A 21547-nucleotide genomic window follows, 5' to 3' on the forward strand; every position below is an offset into this window, starting at 1 on the left:
CTACATAGATGATTCTTAATTAGTGTTGCTCACTTAAAATCTGTGTAAGTAAACAGGTTGTGAATGGTAGATATTTTTCTTTTAAAAGAAAATTGCTTGTCTTCATTCTAAGTGTGACACACTTGAAGTACAGCTAACACTTTCTGAATCTATGGTATAAATCTAAACAGTCCCATCTGCTGGAGATACAGAGACTTGCTCTCTTAAACAGGGTTCATCCTGGCTTTCAGTTTTTCACATCTCAGAATGGGAAAAATCCGGCTGAAACTATAATCAACTTCTGAAGTTGTTTAAGATCAAATGCTTGGTTTGTATTTTTTTATCATGAATACAGATTCAAATTGGATACAATTTGCTAATTAATATAGTTAGTGAATTTAAAATAATACCATTAAAGTATCTACATTATTTATACTCCATTTATAATACCATTAAAGTATCTTCTTAGTGAGATTTCAGTAACTCACAGATTTATCGTAAAAGTAATTATTGGGATTATTTATTATATATAAGGAAGTAGTGCTATGGGCTATCAGTTTTTAAAGTAGATTTTGGAATGTCTTCTGTCACCTAGGTATTTTTGCAGTTAATATCAGTGATATGCAAAAACATATCTGTTTTTTATTCTTTTCCCATTTTTTTTTCCTTTGGTTCTGCTTTGCCTTGGGTTATAAGTTCTGAGGGTCCAGGGTATGTTGTGGCATATTTATTCTGATTCCTTTCTATAGCCTATTGTTTGTTGTACATAGCTGTGTAATTAGATTTCTTTTACATATTTTGTAGAGAGGTTGTCATTTACTAGATACTTTATAACACTGTAGTTATAGATCTATCTTGAGTTGTCTTATTTAAATCTTTTGGGGGGGGGGACTTTTTTGCACATTTAAGTTAAAATTTTTGAAACATAAGACAACTGGATTGCATAGTACTAAATGATTATAACATTTTGACATTTCATAGAGGTTTGTATGACACTAGCAGAGTGTATTTCCTTTTTCTGTTAGTGCATAATTAGCATGTGTGTCATGGAGACGCTGGAATTCTGGATTCTGTGCAAAAATGACTAAATGTCTGTTTTCTGATTATTAGTATTTTGGGACTTGGCCTCTTTAAACTGGCAGAACCAAAACGACCATTAAAGCCAAGAAGAAAAGAAAGGAAGAAGGTCACGGCACAGAATTTATCAGATGGAGACATAAAACTGTTGGTGAATGTCATTAGAGCTTTCGATATTCCAGTGAGGAAGCCAGTGATGAGGTATGTTTATATGCTTGTTTTTCAATCCAGATTCATGTTGTGGTTTCAAGTGTTTTGAGGACAGCTGAAACAACTAATGTTGAAATTCAGTCATGGGTTGTTTTGATCCTCATGTTAAAAGCATGTATAGATTTATCTTGTTATGTAATAATTAAAAAATGCTATTTTCAAAGCTTTTAGAATAACACAACCATTTATTAATACCTGCTAAATTCAAAAAATGTTTTAGGAACTACACATCTGCTTGACGAAAAAGCTGTCTGGAAGATAACTTGTAGCTTTGACAGCACTGTAACACTGTTAATATTGGATTAATTATATCTTAAACAAGCCTTCTAGTTATACTCAAGGCAATTTTAATTCATAATATCTTAAATACAAAAAATACATATATATTACAAAATTCCAGTTATTCCTACTGTATGTATCTCGTGAGGGTTGCCTGTTGGCCTTCTCAAGCACTCTGTGAACTGGACATTTAAGGGAATGAAGTGAGCCTGATTTGGCTTTTACTAACTCTGAAGGTGACCGTGACCTTCAGGCATATTAAGGCAATGCCTGTGCTGCATGATGCTGTGTCGTGAGCAGTCTGGTTCACTTTCATAAGTGGTGTATTACAGCAGCATTCTCTCTCTCGCTCTCCCAAAATGAGTATACATTACATTTAAATTGGAGATATCTTCATCCTGCTAGCATCTTATGCTTGTTTTATCTATTTATTATTTAAATGAAAAAAGAAAGTTCCATTGGATTTTTGTAAGTAAGTTCAAATGGAGACATAAGCAATTCATATTAGAAATATGTTGACAGGAAGGAAAACACAAGAATGTGAATTTACTGTCAGTAGAACAAAAATAGCTGAAAACCCTCCCAATATTTTGGATAATCTGATATCTTATTTTGAGCTGCTTTTTCTGTGAATAGTTTTCCTTTTATAATATCTACCGTTGCTTAGTACTGAAAAAGTTACTTGGAAACACTATAAAAATAAGCATATTTATCATTTATTTTATTTCACTGATGAGTTGCTGACAGTGTAATCTTCATGTGGGTTTAATTTTGTCATAGTGGCCTTGTTTAGATACCATGAAGTCTACACACTTCATGAATTCTTTGGGGATTCATCTCCTTAAACTGAAAAGTCTGTGTCTCAGAGATTGTCCAGGGCAAGTTTTTAAAAAAATAACTAAAATAAAAATCTGGGGTCTATAAAATCTTCAGAAGGAAGAGCCTCAAGGCACACAGCACTTTTGCAATGAGGCTTACAAGAGCAGTACGCTTGCTACCCCACTCTAGCATGTTTTTTCTTGTTATTTGACTGAGTAGTTATCCTTCCTAGGTTAAAGTCATAACATAAAGATACCTGAAGCATTTCCAGACCTTTGTGTGGTTAATGTATGATGTGAAGGATTCATAGGTTCTCTGAAGGATAATAGGTTCTCTGTCTTTTCATGATGTTGTTGTCTGTTTCCTCTCATAGCAAACCTCAACAACCATCCAAATCTTCAAGGTCCTTTAACGAGATGTTTGCAGCCTCTCCATCAGCCCAGAGCCCAACTGATAGTGTAGATTGGGCATTTGACCAGGTATATTATAAAACTCAAGAAAATTACAGCAATCATTTGTTAACATGAAATAATGAGCATTCCCCCTTTTCACATACACGCTTACCATCGGAAAGATATCTTACTAGTAACATTAGCTTGCCCACTCCTGGATCTCCAAAAAGATAGTTAAGCTGCGAAAGATTCAAAGGATGATAAAGATGTCAGAAATCTAGACTGGCTGCTGTGCAGTGAAAAATGTTTGGTCTTTTCTGTCAAAATGGCAGTCACTGGGAGTAAGGGAGAAGGAAGAATATGATAAAAAAGCATAAAACAATGAGTGATATGGATAGCAATTGACTGCTCGCTGGTTTGTTCAGTAGAAGTATGAGGGGTCATCAAATGAAGCTGGTAGGAGCTAGGTTCAAAAGAGAAGCTTTTAATTCTTCATTTGTCAGTTCCTATGTGCTCAGAGAAGTTGCCTGTATGTATTGTGGACAAAATTGGTTTGCTTGCATTGAAGTGGACATTGGACGATTATTTGGAAGAGTGATCTATGAGGAGTTGTCAAATAGAAAAATTGTACAGGCTTGGGAAAGTCTGTCCATCTGAAGACAGTTGAAGCCTGGACGAATAACAGCAGAAAATATAGGCACCTGCTGCTGTGTTCTTACTCTTCTGTATGTCTGTTTATGGCCATTTCCAGTCTGAATTTTGGGCCTAGTGCACTCTGCCTAAACCAGCAGAGCCTTTCTTATGACTGATACTGAAACTACATTTGCTTGCTATTGAGAGCTAGGTTCAGCATCCTTCTGGATGAAGATGGAAATCCATTGGGGTTGGGTTTTTGTTTGTTTTTGTTTTTTTGTGTGTGGTGGTGTATGGGAGGGTTGTTTATTTGTTTAGGATTTCCTTCAAAATTATAGATTCTTGAAATGTAGAAATGGTTCTGACACGAGCGTTTAAATGCTAATGAAATGCTCCATTAATGCATTTTTAATTACATTAGGGGTTTGTTGTGTCTAGTAAAAGTTGATTATCTGCAATAGAGACCATTTTTAGAGACAGCCAGGGTTGTAGCAGTAGGCTTCTTGGATTACAGATAAGAGGATACAAGGGCATGGATGACTGGATCACCTGTTTCCATTTCCTTCTTTGATTAGTTAGCCAGGAGTTTTTACAGACTTGGGGGGAAATGTGGCCTTCCTAGTGTATATAATATGACATATACTGAGTACACATCACCTTTTTGAAACGTTAACACACAAAACAAAAAAGCTTCGTAAATGCTTAGAGAAGCTTGGAAAGTGCAATATTTGAGCTATATTAAAAGTGTTTGTCTGCACTGGACCAGTGTGACCTTCACAAAGTATATGCTTATTTTCCTTAAATACATGAAAATATGCAATTTAGTATGTTCTGATGAGGCATTTTATAGAGGAGTGTTTTCTTTGTTTTGATATTTTTTTTACAGGTTTTAGTCCGTCCTTTTGTAGAAGTTTCTTTTCAGCGAACAGTCTGCCGGACAACGACAGCAGAAGGTCCAAACCCCAACTGGAATGAGGAACTTGAGCTTCCATTTAGGTATAGCAAAATGAAACCAAACTATTTCTGAGTAATAGGAATTCAGTTTGAGGATACAGATCTATTCAATTTCCTCGGTTCTATTCAAATCACACTTATTTTGTTTATTCAAAATTTCAGAGCTCCTAATGCTGACTATAGCACCCACAGTTTGCAGTCAGTGAAGGATGAAGTGTTCATTAACGTTTTTGATGAAGTACTTCATGATGTTACAGAGGTGAGTTCATAACTGAAGGTCAATGTGCTTTACAGAATATTGTAAACTTTTTGAAGTTATCAGAATAAGACTTTTCAGTGTAATAGTTGGCCTGGTTTTGGCTCACCCTCCTGAGCCTCTTTTTTCTCTACCTTGTCATTTTTTACTGTTATGTCTAGTCAATATTGCAAGACTGTTCAAGGGAGCAGTCTTTACAGTGTTAACCTTTGTACAAATTAAGGCTGTACTATATAGTCTGCTACTAGAGTTCAACATGTGTATGTAATCTTTTACTGATATTTAATGACACGAGGTAATAAAATTGAGAGGCAACACATGAATAGTAGTCTGAATTCTACTCTTAAACTTAATCAGCTTCTTTTTCTTTCCTTTTTTTTTTTTTACACTAAATTCCAGGTGACTTATCCCAGTTCCTGTATTCTTTTATTAACCTTTTTATGCTCTGTCTTACCCTGCTTTACAAGCTGTCTGGTGAAAAGTAGGCTCTTTGTGTTGGCATAAGTCCTTTCCCTGTTCAAGTCAGTGAACGCTTTCCCAGTTAACTCAGTATGCATAAAAATAGCAGTCCTCAATATTCCTGAAAATATAACCGAAAAGTAAATAATGCACACAGTTTACTGAGAACAGAATTCTGCCCTCAAACTGAAGTGGTATTTGATGAAGCAGAAGTAAGAAGAAAGGTACAGTCTTGAAACTCAGATGTCTAGCATTTGGAGAAATCTTTTGGTTTTTAAGCTTGTAGGCTGATCATACTAGATTTGGAAATCACTCAGAGGCAATACATTTGAAAACAATGCTTCCATTCCACAGCTATTAGATTTTCATACAATTTTACCTTCAAAAGGCTTTTTTTTAATTCTAGTAAAGCGTTTTATGAGAAGACCGGCACTTAATTTACTTAGTCTAGGAAAACTCCTGTAGACTCTTTGTCAGATTTCTGAGATCTCCATCACAAGTCATACAGGACTTGTACTCTGAAGTGCAAGCACATTGTGTCAAGGAACATGACTTTTTTGTTCAGCATCTGGCACAATAGAAAAGCATGCAATAATTGTCATAGTAATAATTGAACTTATATTTACAGTAAGTTAAATGATAAAAATCCTGTATTGTTTTAATAATTGCTTTCATGAAACTGTTGATTGAATTTAAATAAAATGAAGTTGTCTTACAAATTCTTATGTTGGCCAACTTTTTATTAGGATGATTGTGACAGAAGAAGTGGTATCCACACTTGTGTTGAGAGACGCTGGCTGGGATGTGTTAAAATTCCATTTACTACCATATATTTTCAAGCAAAGGTAAGCGTCAATAACTTGGAGTCCATCTCTTAAAATAAAAGATGGAGAGTGGGAAGGGGTTAGGGTAGTCAGATTTAATTATGTTCTCCGTACTTCTCAGTCTATTTTTATGGAACTGCCTAAAAATATCTCTGAAAGCGCTGTCCTTTGTCACATTTGGTGTGTATTTGTTAGTAAGTTCAACATTTTGAAGGGAGAAAAGATAGACAAGCATACTTGTGCACTGACAACACAGCCTGGTTTCCTTCAGTAATGAAGTTAACACAAATTCTTTAGATGGTTTTGACAATGGCTTTTGAGATTTCTGATACTGCATTGCCTAGATAGGTGTTAAAGAAATTTGACCTCACTCTTTTTTCACACCTCTGAATCACCACATTTTCACCTTTGCCTTTTCCAGTCCCTTCTTTCCTCCATATTTAGAATGCTTTAGAGAAGCTTTCTTCAGGAGATATCAGTACTTAGTCATGGGAGTGTTAGGATAACATGCATTTCTTCATAGAGGAAAGGCTTTTTTTATTATTATTTTATTTGTCCAGCCACCCATCCTGAACTTAGATTAAGGTAGCTAATTTTTCACATCAATAGCCTTTTTGTATCATAATCCTGCCTTAGAATTCTTGTTCTGCAGGGCAGTTGCTTTCATGTGTAGATCAAGCTGTCATGCCACAAGTCTCAGTTGCTTACTTCATGAAGATTCTGGTACCCATTGCATACCTAATGACACAGATTAGTTTGCTATATGGACAACTTGTCAGAACTATAAAGGCTTTAAAATATATTGTGAGCCTCTTGGATTCTTTGGGGAGAGGAAAGTCTGCAGGGGTCTCATTTAATTTAATGTTGGAGTTCAAAGTGTTTTTCTTGGGCCATCCTTTTGCAAGGCATAACAACATAACTGTCATGGGATTCAAGAAAGCATGGAATTCTTTTCATTGCTGACAAGTTTTGGACCGTGTTTATCTAAGTAGTGCTAGTCCATTTCCTTCTGTTGGATCACTAATAACATGCTATCGTCAACTTGTGAGGCAAATCGATGAATATGAGTGCTTGAGGGTTGTGCTGCCCTGTAGAATGAAGTTCACATTGACTTTAAGAAAAGGTAAGTAGTAAGAACTTCCACCCTTCTTTTCATAAGTTGGATATCCTGTGCAAACAATGTCACTTAACGTGAGTGCTGTTGTTACAGGTCAACAAACAAGAAAGAACAAAATCCTTTACTCTTCTCAGGGAAATGTTCTATGCCAAAGGGATGAAATTCACCTGAGAAGTGTGTCTACTCACAGCCCTGACAGTCTTAATGGACAGACTTAGACATTTTAACAGGCTGCATACCAATATGTAGTGAAAGACATAGCCCATAATCCATCTTTGACTACCAATAACATTGATGATAACCTCTGTTCTTGGGACTTCTTGTTGTTGAGTCAGCCTTTCTGTTGTAGGACCAGACTAGCTCCAGGATTGCTGTCGAATTCACTTCTGACTCTCTCTTTGAGGAGGTGTTCCTGTTTGAGATTCCTGGGGCACAGTGTGAGTGCCTGCACAGATCTTCTTAGCATGTGAACAGGATTTCTTACCAAAGTTGAAGAAGTGTGATCAGTCCAACAGTTATATCAAGGTGCCTCTAGCAATTAAATTGCAGTGGCAAATGAAGCATTTTTTCATTCCGTTCTGCTATACTGCAGCAGAAATTCTGTGTGATTTATTTAGTCTTCTCCTCATGAAAACTTAATTTTGGTCTTAAATGTTTGATGAGCCAGCCCAGTGAGTCATCTGTTCATCTTCTACTGAAGATGTCCTTTCTGTCGGCAGTCCTCCTGTCCAGGAGGATGGAAGACTCAGATCTTTATGGCCAATTCTTCATATACAGCATAACCTAAACAGCATTAAATTTTGCCTAAAGCCATATCTGAATTCTGCCCAAATCAGGTTACTCTTTTTGCTTTTCTCTTAACGCTGCATAATTCCAGTGTTGAGTCTTGCCCTAGCAAGTGCAGGGCATGCCATCTCTTTTCTGATACGACTTTTCAGGAAGAGCTTTCTCTTCTGTTTGTGGTGGCAGAAGGAGGTGCAAAGGGATGATGAGTCTGCCAGAGCCCTCTTCCTTGGAGAAGCTGGCTGAATGGGCCTGGTTCCGATTGCACCTGAGAAACATCAGCAGTTTCTGCATGGAAGGTGCTCTAGCATCTCACAGATGAATCCTGCTCAGAGGCAAAGGCACACTGGCGTGATGCTGTCTTCAGAAGGCAGTATTTTGCCATTTTGTCACTTTTTCCAGGTCAATAGTGCCATGTGGAGATTGCTGCTTAGTCTTACCAACAGTCCGAAAATACACAGAGAAAAGCACTTGAAGCTGAAAAATTGCATGCCTGTCAATCTTCTTTGAGAACAGTTTACAGACATGTACGTTCATACTTATTGTCCTCTATTTTCCCACTCAGCAGCTTCAAAAGACTTAAAGAATGAGGAACGCAGTACAGAGACTGGATGTTGACTCCTCAACATCAATATATGTATTATCTGTTGGTGAGGAAGGAGCTTGTGGATAAGTGTTCCGTGTGGGTAGTGCAGTATGACAGCACACATTATCCTTCCTGTATGGTGTTAGTCTTTTTAAAAATAAAAAACAAAAAATTGCATGTTTTATTTCTTTTAAAGGACTTGTTCCACGGGGAGTTCTGGGGTGTGTATGCATAAAATAATGCGTATTTCAAAGAAAAACAGTGAAAGGCTGGCAGTCTTTTTTTCTAAGACCTAGTGTGTATGATTTCCATTACATTAAATATTAATGTCCATAATAAGCAAAAGAGACTGAAATCAAATAGTAACTAATACCTTTGACAATGAAATGTCTCATGGGTTCCCCACAGGTAATAAGTACGTGTCACATACTCTTGTATTACTGTTCTGGAGCTCAGAATAATACAGAAAGCGAGGGAATAAAATACCTGAATACCAATACCAAATGTATCTGAGAAGGAAGTTTTGCTTTTTCTGAGGATTGTTTCATTGGTGGTTCTTTTTCTCATGGACAGTTGATATGTATGGGCTACTGTATGTTGTAGATCGATGGTACGTTCAAGGTGGATGTTCCTCCAGTGCTGCTTGGCTACAGCAAAGAGAAGAACCTGGGAATGGAGAGAGGTTACGATTCTGTGCGCAATCTGAGCGAGGGCTCCTATATAACACTGTTCATTACCATTGAACCGCAGCTCATTCCTGGAGAGTCTGTCAGAGAAAAGGTAACGACCAGTAATTAATCATGTTCTTGCTGTTTGTTTCCCATGGTGCAGTTCCTGAGATGCATACGAATACTTAGGCTTACTGCACTGAAGGACACAAATACAAGTACTGAAAGGCATTAATAACATCCTGAGTGTTCCACTTCACATTTTTTAGCACAGTTCAGTTGAACTAGATTCACCATTAAGTGAGATGGACACTTAATGCTTGAAAAATAACTTCTGCCAGGTATCTAGTTCTAAGGTTAATACAAAGCAAATTTGTATTTAATATCTATAAGCATATCATTTTCTCATTTACTTCTGTAAACAATGAAGTGTTCGTTTGAGTATTTGTGAGCAGAGGAAGAAAGAAGCTGGCAGGTGCATCGACAGTATTCTTGCTTCTGTGTTTACAGTGTTCAAATATAGCATTCATTATTTAGTGCTTTGTGCATGCCTCCAGATCTTGAAGATAACTACTTCTAAGCAGCAACTGTTATTTTTTTCAGTTATTTTACTAAACCAGAAGCGCCTTGCACTAACGACAGTAATGTGTAGTTAAAATGAGTATGCCACTTGCCATTTTATGTCACATTTTGCAGTGATTTTGAGATCCATTCAGTAAGGATGTTTTTCATGCACAAACAGCAGCAGTTGTTGTTTTTGCAACTCAGCGCTACACTGGTCATTTGGAAATTATCCAGTCATATGGGTGGCGTTTTCTGCTCTTATGCAATACTGTGGGAGTTTTTACAACTGAATACTGTTGAAAATAAAGAAAATGAACAGTGTGGATTCATGGATACCTTTTAAAGTTAATTAGTTTGAATGACAAGATTATCACGAGGGTTTTAAGCAACAAATATATATGCCTTTGAAGCATCTTTAGTAGACAAGACCTTATTCAAGAGTTTCATGACCTTCACATACAATAATTAGTTGCTAGGAAAAAAAATGTACTGAACTTGAAAGGAAACAGACAAGTACTGCTTTGGAAGACCAGTCACAGAAATTCAAACAAGGGGGAGATTCCTGTAAAGTATTATGGACTGGATGTTGCGAAACCTGACCTCTTTAAACAATGAACAAATACTCAGAATTTGTTTCTGTAGATGCAATTTGATGCTTGGTTACCAAAATGTTACATATTGTATTAATGCTTAGTAAAATTATGCAGTTTGGTAGCTATATTTAGAATTGAACAGTTTGGTAGGGAAGAAAAAAAACAGTCTATTTTATTAAAGTCATAGATCTGTCATAAGTTCTATTTCACTTGAAATACAATGGTAGTAGCTAACTGCCCCTTACCAAAATTCAGACATAAAGAACTAGAAACAGACCGAAGTGTTTTCTATTTTGAAGATGCAGGAAAGAACAATAGCACAGTAAATCACAACATGGGAAATGAGTCCTTTTCTAAGTAGCATGAAATACTGCATGCCACAGCTAAACTGGAACAAAGTTTGCATTGTCACAGAAGTACATTGAAAATAAAACCAAAAATGAGGAAAATCTTACCAAGGTAAGAAATCTATTGGTACAGATGATCCCTCATAAAATTTGAGGAACAGTGAGAAAACAGTTGGGGTGAGTTCATCAGTAGGAGTTTTGCCTGATTTTTGTTCTCTTTACGTAAGAGATTTTTCTGTGTCTTCTAGAAATTGTACTTAATAGCAGATGATTTGTTTACCTTCAATACTAAGACAAACCAAATTATTTCTTCAGCAAACACTGTACAGGATTTTTGAATAATCACTTTTTCAAATCAATATAAATAGAAAACAAAATAAAATAGAATTTCATGTTAGAAGAAGTTCAGTAAAGCAGAACTAAGTTAATTAAGAGACTGTCCTATTTTAGGTGGTATCTCTAAGGAGATCTGTACTAAAGTGGCATGTGCTTGTGTTCTAACCTTTGCTGAGAAGTAATAACTCTATGCTGCACTTCCCCAAATGTAACATAAATACTTATTGTGGAAATCAATCATCATAAAATGACAAAAAATTAACTAAATATTTTTTCTGTCCTTTTTTCCTATTCCTAGCCAGTCCTGCTGTAGTGAAGTGATTTGAAATATTTGTGTACTGTTTCAGGATGCTAAGCATAATCTTATTTTAATTTTACAATACCTTTTTTTTCTTTATCTATTTTTCCTCTTTCATCCTGTCCTTCCTGAATCTCTATATAGATGAATGAAATGCTTAAGAAGGTAAAATATTAATAAAGCTAATTGAGAGATTCTTGTTGTTCCATGTTTTAAGATTTAGCTTGGTTCAGTAATCTTTTTGCACTTTATGCTTTTTGACTAACATCACAGTTGTTTATTTCTCCATAATATTTGCAGTGAATCATTACAACAAAATTTAAAAAGTGCCAGAGGTTTCATATTTCAGCCATTAATTGTGGTTAAGAAGAGTCACCGTTAGAGTGTTCCCTTCTGACTTGGAGGTCTAGCTACAAGGTGCTGCCATTCTACCTCTGGTTACTTTGAGAAGAAGGATAACAAATGATGAAGTGGTTTAGCTTGAACTAAAATCTTATGAAGGATGAGCTTTAATTCTCAGCACCACTAGAATTACACAAGGGATTCCAAGTAGATGCAAATTACTTTGATCCTAAGACCTTTAAAGGATGACATCTTAGGTGACAGAGGAGCAAATAATTGTCATTCTCACATAATGTATGCTTTTCAGTCTGAGATTTGCATCTGGAAAAGCTCATCTAAAAGCTTTAAAATTTTAGAGAAGTCTGAAGACTAAGAACCCACCGAAAAAATGTCTTGGACCTTCTCTGCAAATATTTTGGCATTGTACAGGGTTGTCCCAGTAATATTTATATAAACATTGCTGGGATTTTGTGCATAACCTCGATTGTGGTTTTAACAGAGTGAGTGTTATGTGAGTAGCGTGTAGGATTACTCTTTTGGTACCTAACCATAATTGTTCACCTTTGAATTAACATGTGATGTTACACAGTCATCCCTGCACTTTGTTTGGCATAGCTTTCGCTACATTTTTAGTGCTTTAATAAAGCCAGCTATAGATACAGGTCACCGTGTGCATTCATAAGTAAATGCTAATTGCCTGCTTTTCCATTACCCTGAGCTTTCATTACCTTGAGCCAAAGTACATAATGCAAGGAAAGTGCACAAGGCTATTAGGAAGGAATTTTACCCTCCTTTTATGCTTCTGCAAATGGTGAAATAAGGCCAAACATAGTAAAGACTTAACCCTAAATTATATATAAAACTATTTTTATATAAGTTCTACTGTCTTTTGAAGTTTGATACCCAGGAAGATGAGAAATTGCTCCAGGCAGCAGCAAAGTATGAAGCTGAATGTACATCAAAGTTTCCAAGCCGCCAGTGCCTGACAACTGTCATTGACCTCAATGGGAAAACAGTTTTTATTACCAGATATGTCAAACCTCTGAATCCACCGCAGGAGCTCCTTGATGCCTGCCCAGATAGCTCTCAGACAACAGCAGTAAGTATTCAGAAAAGATAGTGAAGTTCCAGGGATGTAATTTCAGAATGTGTGTGCATGCACGTGCACATAGGCATACAACATTTTACATGTTTGCTGTATAGCTATGCTTTTTTTATTTAAGGAGGTGAGAAATAAAGTGGTAGTGACTATGTGTGATACACAATAAGTGAACCCTTAGTGACGCTGGAAAAGGCTATTTATCTTCTCTGGAAAAATAAGGGTCTTTTGATAGCCAATACTCATTAATATAAAATTATACCAAACCTCATGAGAGAAAATTGTATCAGGATTTGGTGTAAGTTCTGAAACGAGCTAGCTGCTGCTATAACAGGGTTAGTCAGTGTTTTGTCATTGGTGTCTTGGAAACAGCACTGTGCTTCAAGTCTAGTGTAATAATGCCTTTATTACATGCCCGTGTAGAGAACTGAAGGGATGACTAGCTATATTTTGTTTCCTTGCAGGAGTTGGTGGCTCGATATGTTGCTTTGATTCCTTTTTTGCCAGATAGTGTGTCGTTTGCTGGAATTTGTGATTTGTGGAGTACATCAGATGTAAGTAATGCATTAAACATGAGGGGTTTTTTTATCCTCTTGTATGTGATGCAATATCCAGGGGGCTCCTGCTTTTGGTGGGAGTTCAGAGTAGATGAGCTCTTGAGGCCCCCTCCAACCTAAATTATTCTGTGATCCTATTATTGTAAGGACTGTTTTTTCTTTATAAGTTATTTATTTACAAAAATGCAGAATATCTTTATCGGAGGACCACCAGTGCTTGAAAAAAGTTGCTCATAGTAATATGAGCCAAAATTTTTATCTTTGATAGGTTGCAGTTGACCCTAAGAATACTTAGGGTTTGAAGCTTTTCCCATTTTTTTCAATTTTACAAAACTATCCAAAATAGCTAGTCATGCACAAGTGGCAGAATGCTGACTGATGGAGACTTTAAAACTACACTTACCATTGATCGTTCTAAGAAACCACAGAAAAACACTGCTTGTAATTGTCAGCAGTAATGGGAGACTGAGCTTTCTCTGTCTCATGCGAATACGATCTGTGGAGTAGGAACAGATATTAAGTTAATCCCAGATGATGTTTGTACCATCTCGGAGCCTTTGTGCATGCTGTGGTGTAACGGGCAGGCAGCTCAGCACCACGCAGCCGTTCGCTCACTCCCCCTCAGCTGGATGGGGGAGAGAATCGTAAAAGGTAAACATGTGAGAACTTGTGGGTTGAGATAAAGACAGCTTGATAAGGAGGGGAAAAAGAAAGAAAAGAATAAGGAGGGGGGCCGGGGGGGAAGGTAGACAATGCAGTTTCTCTCCACCAGCCAACTGATGCCCAGTCTGCCCCTGAGCAGCAGCTGCCCCCCTCCCTTCACCCTCCCCCCCAGTTTTTTGGTTCTGCCTGACACCACTTGGTATGGGACATCCCTTTGGGCAGCCTGGGCCGGCTGTCCTGGGTCTGTCCCCTCCCAGCTCCTGGTGCACCCCCAGCCTCCTTGCGGGCAGGGCAGCATGAGAAGCTGAGAAAGTCCTTGGCTTAGTGTAAGCACTGCTCTGCAACAACGAAAACATCGGCGTTATCAGCAGTATTCTCACCCAAAATCCAAAACACAGCACCATACCAGCTACTAAGAAGAAAATAAGCTCTATTCCAGCACAGTGGAAAACTCAGAATAACTCAAAAGACCTTGGTTCTTACGGTAAAATCTCACATCTGCTTCATGGATTTTCACAGTATTCACTCTGGCTGTGTGCATTCTGCATGTTGAAGCAGTGCCTAATAAACAGTAAAGGTCAGTTACAAAGATCCAAGGGGAATCTTTTGCTTCAGAAGTGTTAGGAAATATTATTAAATGTTATAAATGGAGAACACTCATGCAAACATTTTTTTTGTCCCTCAATCAGCAATTTCTCGATCTTCTGGCGGGAGATGAGGAAGAACATGCTGTGCTCTTGTGTAATTATTTTCTTGGTATGGGGAAAAAAGCCTGGCTCATCATTGGAAATGCTATTCCTGAGGTAAGAGGATTTTTTCTTTTGGTCTGAATATTGACTTTCATTCTCTGAAGTCTTTGGTTCCCATCAGCGGATAGACTTGTCTCTCGTCTCCTGCTGACATACTTTTCCAGGATGTAACCTAAACATCGGTGCTGCTGGAACTGATTTTCTTCAGAGAGGAAAAAAATATATATATTTATACTCAGATATACTCACAATTTAATGTCTGTTGTTTTCGGTGTTTTTTTGGTGTTTTGTTTGTGGTTTTTTATGGACTCACAAAAATATGTGTAAGCCTTGATTGGACTTGGGCATGTATAAATGGTGTGTCCTGGAACAAGGTCATGGGGAAAGTCCATTCTCAGCCTGTGGCAGCCTTAGGGTGGGAGTGGCACAGGTTGAGAGGTGGCAGGGGAGAGTTAGAGGCTTGCTGAAGGCTCTCACTGGTATGAACACAGCCCTTGATTCTCTCTCCAGCTGATGGCAAAGCTACAACAACAATAATGCTTTTCTGTAGGCTACTGGGTCATCGCTGTGAGTCCCCTGTGGCAGCAGTCTGGCTAAGAACTAAACCTTTGAGATTCTTCTGCCCATTAGGAGACGCTTTTATTTTTTCCTCATTAACGCACTCGTATTTCCCAGTAATCAATACTGCTGTTTTGAGAGGGTAAGGCTGTTTATAATGCAAATTTCCACCATTAGCATCTCCAATTACCAAGCATATGGGAAAGTTTTGCTGAAGAGAATTTTAGTAAAAACCCCTGTCAAGACTAATTTCCTTAACGCGTTCTCAGATAGTGCAGCCACAGCAGCAGCAGGCACTCGGTTACACGCCTTCCACTCCACATCCGATGGTGAGGGTGGTCCTTAACAATGCATTCAGCTTCTTCATGCTGTGAGGAGAAAGATTATTTGTTAAAGTACCTGGAAAATATGGGGGATAACACATTGAAGAGAAGTTTGGGAATTCCTTATAAGGGATGTCCGTCCCAGCTATCTTTTTATATTGTGTGCCTGAGGGAAGGCCGATGGATGAGCCATAGTGTGTGCTGCCTAGATGGCAGTCACCAGGTAGCACACGCTGATATTGAGGTGGCAAACGTTAAACATTCCTGTGTGTGGGATTTCATATCAGCTCTTGGCTGAACTAAGACGACTTTCAGGGTCTGTATTTGAAAATGGCACAAAGCTGTGTATGTCTAACGTTTCTCTGCCACAGAAGAGACAGAGCACACATTATTATGTAAGCGTTAGGTGACTGAATTGTAATGAACCTGTAAATTCTTCCAGTTTTCCAAAAATGTACTATTAATCTCAATACTAAAAATGTAAAAATCCAAACAATATAATGTCTACTGTCATTGAAGCCTGTTTTAAAACATCTTTCTCCTATTTTTTTTCTCTATAGGGACAGACTGCATATGTATTAACTTTGGAGCAAAGTCAGTACGTAATCTGGAATCCCAGCACCGGATGTTTTTACAGGCAGTATGATACTTTTTGCCCACTACAAAATGTGTACTGCCTGATCAGCTGTGATAACGTAAGTGTGCCTGGGCTTTTCATATTTCTGTACTCCTAAAAGTTCATAATTTGACATTTTTCTTAGCCTTTTGCATCACTTATTCATCAGTTTAACTACATTTATGCAGTCATGTTATTAATGATTTTATTCAAGCTTAATTAGTTTTTTCAGCCATTTTAATTAAATACATAAAGAAAAATTTTACCTTTTTTAATCATGATTTAGGTAGATGATGACATCTGTTCATAGAAAATTCATTACTGTGTTTTAGTTACCAAAAGTGCATTGAAACTAACATGGTTTTACTTTCCAACTTGGATTGCCTATGTTCAGTTTACCACTGCTTAGCTGAGGGGCAGTAACTCAGCAAAGCTAATAGTTTCCAGGTGAAATGTAATTTAAAAACGAAAAAGTAAAGCACACTGGGAAGAGTCGCTTGGATTGCATACATAAGGGTGGGTATAGCCCTCAGCGGTCCAACACACCTAACACAAAGCTGGCAGTATAAGGTGTAACCACGATTGATTTTCTGCCTGGCATCAAGTCCTCCTGTCTATTTTTCTATAAATTACGAGTAATAGTAGTGCATGTTCGTGATATTTCTTGTGTGACTGGAAACACTCTGGGAGAGAGAAGACAGCAGGAAGAACTGCTCAGCTCAGGGAAGGTGAACCAAAGGCTGCCGAATGACAAAGGGCTCAGCCTGTGTTGGGAGGGACAGAAACCCTGGGGCACTTTGCTGCCTGTGTCACTCCTGGGTTTGGCTGGAAGCTGATAGTCACAGCTTCTGGGAGCATGAACAGGGACAGCGGGGAGGTGAGACTGAAAAACATAACATGAGCTTAAAGAAAAAAAATATTTGAATTGAAACTAGAAGATTTTAAAAGTTTGCTTTCAGGTTTTTGGAACCATTATAAGGAAACAGTGAGTCAGGCTTCCATTGCACACTAAAAGATAGTATACGCTTGTTTTTATTTCTGTATTGAAAACATACCTGGAGAAGTTCTTTGAAGTGTCACGCATTGTATGTGTGTTCTGTTGCGTTTTTGTTTTTTTTTTATCTTCTGGGGTTTAATTCTAAACACAAATCATGACTTTGGAAGACAATTTTATCTTTATTTTATTTTAAAAGTGTCAGTTCATTCTCTCATTGAAAGTGTTTTAGGGCTTGGTGAAGTTGGTTTGTTAATATTTAGTACTAAACCGTAAGTAGGTTTGGTAATATTTCATAGTAAAGTGGCTGCACAATCTACTTACATTCTGCATCATAAACGTGAAGTGCCCCTGGTGCTGGGGTGCAGGAGGCTACCAGCAACCCCAGCCACAGCTGCACGGTGCTGGTGGGAGAACTTCTTCAGAATTCAGCAGACTGCTGTGGTAATCCAAAGGAGTGGAAATGCAGCTCGGGGCAGGAGAAAGTGCCTGTATTGTAACCCAGCATCATGCGGTGCCGGAGTGATGGTGAAGGCAGAAAGCTGCTGAAAGCAGAAAAAGTGCCATGGTGCACAGTAGGTTCAGCAGGAAAAGGTGCCAGCTGCAGACAGTAATTCTGGGCACTGATCTCTGTACATTCTTACTTAGAAGCACAAAACACGATAGCCCAACAACCTCCCTTTTGAGGCAAGAATGCAAACATTGCATACACGAGCTGTAACGAGACAGGATTGCCTTGACTCACATGGAATGCGTACTAGTTATCGGCATAGATGGAGGTCCGGATTCTGTAGCATTTTATTGCCATGTAAGCAAAATGTTTTCTATAATACAATTTTGTTATGTATTAAAATGAACTTGCTTTCTTACAGATTTGGTTTAATATCCAAGAGCACGACTCCCCAGTAAGGATAAGTTTTGATATCAGCAAACCAAAACTTTGGAAGCCGTTCTTTTCAAGAAGCTTGCCGTACCCCGGTCTCTGCAGTGTTCAGGTACTCATATATATATAATCAACTTAATTTGAGGGGCTGAGACATCACTGACCTAGTAGAGAGGAAGAGAGACTAAGTTTTTTGGATTACTGCGATTAAGTATATTTCTATAATAAGCCTTGTTTTACAAAACTTCCCTACGCATACATTAAAAAAGATAAAGCAGGAATAGTGAAAAGCACTTGTTTTTTTACACAGAATGATGCACATCCACGGTCCTCTGACTATCTCTTTAAGATCTCAGGACAATGGTGAAGTACCTGGGACAGATCTTTAACACAGCCATCTGCAAAGAATCAGCTTGACATTATAAAGAAAATACCAACTTTTGTCTTACAGCTAGAAAGGTGGCACATGGTCTTAGTAAACAAGTAGGGATCCTCTACAGTTAATCAAATTTGTAAACAACAGTTGAAGCTTACTTAAAAAAAAAAAAAGCCAACCAACAAAAAACCAGCAGCATTACACACAAAGATCTACCTAATGTTTTTATCGTAATTATGATTTTTTTGTGTACTGCCAAAGTAGTAATGCCTGCAGTTATATTGCTGTATTGCTAGAGGAGATTGTGCTTTTTAATATGTAAATGTTTTACTTAATTCTAGCCTGAAGAATTAGTGTATCAGCATTCAGACAAGGCTGCTGCAGTGGAACTACAGGGCAGGTAATTCTACCACTAGAACAAATGCCGTCAAGGACTGGTCACTACAGGTGGAGCACCTTCGTGTGTTTTTCCAGTGTATTCTTACCTGTGTTCCAAAAACGTGCCTTGAATGCTAGGAATTGAGAATGGCCTAAACCAGAACTGGTACTTTGAAGAATCTTTGTTTCTCTTCTAACAGTTCCTTCTGTGTGACAATCTCTAACTGATCAAGCATGGCTGTATGGTTTTCTAGTAAGCCAAAACAGCGTTGGGGTCAAGGGGGCTGAGAGAATGTAAACTTAAGAAGTATGTGCAAACCCCTGGCCTTCCATTGTTACTAAACATGCAGACGATATTGCTACATTGACATTGATTCTGTGCTTTTAAGTATGGTGAGTTTCACTGAGGTCATTTATGTTCCCCGTAATCTGTGATAAGAAGTGGGTTGAGGGCGATCAGGTCAGAAGACCAGTAACTACCCAATCATAATAATAGATGTACTATATTGCAGGATTGAAAAAATACTAAAAGAAAAGATTATGGAATGGAGACCGAGGCACCTAACTCGCTGGAACCGATACTGTACCTCTACCCTGCGTAACTTCCTGCCCCTGCTGGAACATAACCAAGGCAAAGATGTAGAAGATGACCATCAGGCAGAGCTGCAAAAACAGCTTGGAGACTACAGGGTAAAGTTGTGAACATAAGTGATTTGTGCTGTGATGTTAGTGGGTGGAAATAGAGCTGGAGGGACCTAAGTCACTCATACAGTTTTAGGATCACCCACACTGGTATGGAACTGCATTCCTTCTACCCCTCAAAGTCACAGTAACTCTTACACTAATGTAAAACCACTGTAATGTTTACAGAGTGAAGCCGTGATGGTCTATTTCATTTGAAAGTGTTGGAGATGGATGTAAACACTTGTGTTTATCTCCTGTGGTGGAGGTAGCGACTGGTGGGGTACAGCAGTAATAAAAGAACAATGCAGCCCCCTTAGCTTTCAGCAGAAAGCTTGGCTCTGTAACACCAGCTGCTCACGGGCTGACTGGTACATTTGCTCTCAGGTCTTGTCATTAAAAGCCTGACCAGCAGTGCACCCACGCATTCTTCCTCAAGGCTGTTCTCAAAATTAGGTCCTTCTGCCCTTCATGTAAAACACAGGTAGCAATGATACTACACCCCAATATGGCAATTTTTGTAATGAGTTGAGATTCCAGTTCCTTTTGGACCTGAAATGTATTTATGGACAGGCTCCCTCCCACCTCAACTCCCCAGATAATGCAGAGAGGAGAACACTATGAACTGCAACTAGGTATGAAGTGTAGAAAAGCTGCAACATAATGCTGTAAGTGTTCAATAATGTGAATTTTTTTTCTAGTGGATTTCTAAACGTTCTCACTCAGAACTTAACCCAAACTAACAAAAAAAATGGCAGAAACCTACCTGAAGGGAAAGGGAGAGATGCATTTAAATACAAAGGGGCTTTTTCATTCCATCTCCTTAGGTCATCAATGGAGGTGAACTTACAGGCACAATAAAACATTTTAAGATGCATTTATTGAGGTGCCTTTATCTTTCCTTCTTGCCTTACGTGTTTTTTCTTTCCTTCTTTTTCCAGGTCTCTGGATTTCCTATTCATATGCCCTTTTCTGAAGTCAGACCTTTAATAGAAGCCGTACACAGTACCGGAGTTCACACCATTGATGTCTCCAATGTTGAGTTTGCTCTAGCCGTGTATATTCATCCTTACCCCCAAAGTGTTCTCTCTGTGTGGATTTACGTTGCTTCACTTGTACGGAATAGGTAGCATAGACTTTTCTCAATACCTCAAGGAATTTGCTGATGTAGGAAAAACAGATTTCTCACGCTGCTGATATGAGCTATCTCACATAGCTCAAAAACCTAGGGAGACCCTCATTTTTATTAACTGCAAACACATTAGTTATAGTAAGTCATCTTCAGTGTTTGTCACCTGAATACAGCAGAAGAGGAGACAACACCATAAAATTCTAGCACTTGTTATTTTTGTACAGTACTTTATAGCTCCCAGAGGGATGTTCCACTTTTAAAAGCATTATAAATGCACACCTGTAGTGACCAGGTTAAAAGGGCAGAGTTTGTTCTTATTTTGAGGTGAAATTTGGTTCCTGGAATTATGCCTTAAAGACTGACTTTTTAGTTACTCCAGTTTATCAACAGCCCTTCTTCCTCTTTAAAGACACTGTCATTCAGACAGTCACAGTCATGCACAATAGTTACAGTTTTCTCGTACCCTTGTTCCTGCATAATGACCAGGAGTAATTTACCCTTGAATACAGTTCAGGTACCAAAGAGCTACTGTTGAAGACTTTTTTTCTTTTTTAAAAGGCTTCTGTTACTTTGTATTCCGGGTCTGTATCACACCAGCACCCCTCAGACTTTTCTTTATAGATTCAAGACTAAGTATGTAATAAATATTTATACCAAAAACTTAAGTGAAAGCTCATTATTTTATATAAGAATTTGATTAAATCACTTTGGAGTGTGAAATCTTTAAGTAATCATACTAGAAGATGATCCAAAAACTGGTTTACTATAAAATCAAATTAGCTCATTAATATGTAAGTAGTGGTGTTAACTGTTAATACTGATATGTCATTTTCTGCAGATACCTTGCTAATTAAGGTCTTCTAAGTGACAGTAATGTGATTTTTTTAAATATATATTTCACCAGAACATGTATCAAAGTTCAGGCTCTTCTTAAGCTTTACTCAAAGGAGATTCACTCCATCTAATAAGTGCTAGACCAAACCTTTGGTTTAGAGCCGGGGTTGCCACAGGTATAATCAACA

General features: G+C 38.0%; 1 protein-coding gene across 7 annotated transcripts in view; it reads left to right on the forward strand.

Moving 5' to 3' along the window:
- CC2D2A (coiled-coil and C2 domain containing 2A) overlaps window positions 1-21185 on the forward strand; it is a 59472-nt gene extending 38287 nt beyond the window's left edge. For 6 of the 7 annotated variants that reach the window (XM_066995660.1, XM_048080797.2, XM_066995661.1 and 3 more), the window contains 15 exons: window positions 1090-1257; window positions 2738-2843; window positions 4276-4385; window positions 4506-4602; window positions 5805-5903; window positions 8972-9148; window positions 11319-11339; window positions 12412-12615; window positions 13080-13169; window positions 14525-14638; window positions 16026-16160; window positions 17948-18070; window positions 18676-18734; window positions 19225-19402; window positions 20335-21185. In XM_066995660.1, coding sequence (XP_066851761.1) covers window positions 1090-1257; window positions 2738-2843; window positions 4276-4385; window positions 4506-4602; window positions 5805-5903; window positions 8972-9148; window positions 11319-11339; window positions 12412-12615; window positions 13080-13169; window positions 14525-14638; window positions 16026-16160; window positions 17948-18070; window positions 18676-18734; window positions 19225-19402; window positions 20335-20523 — 1870 coding nt within the window. In that variant the 3' untranslated portion in view covers window positions 20524-21185. The remainder of the gene's footprint in view (window positions 1-1089; window positions 1258-2737; window positions 2844-4275; window positions 4386-4505; window positions 4603-5804; window positions 5904-8971; window positions 9149-11318; window positions 11340-12411; window positions 12616-13079; window positions 13170-14524; window positions 14639-16025; window positions 16161-17947; window positions 18071-18675; window positions 18735-19224; window positions 19403-20334) is intronic. The other variant, XM_066995662.1, reaches the window with a different exon arrangement.
- Window positions 21186-21547: the final 362 nt, after the last annotated feature.

The sequence above is a fragment of the Anser cygnoides genome, chromosome 4 (genome assembly GCF_040182565.1).
Source record: "Anser cygnoides isolate HZ-2024a breed goose chromosome 4, Taihu_goose_T2T_genome, whole genome shotgun sequence".
Lineage (NCBI taxonomy): Eukaryota > Metazoa > Chordata > Aves > Anseriformes > Anatidae > Anser > Anser cygnoides.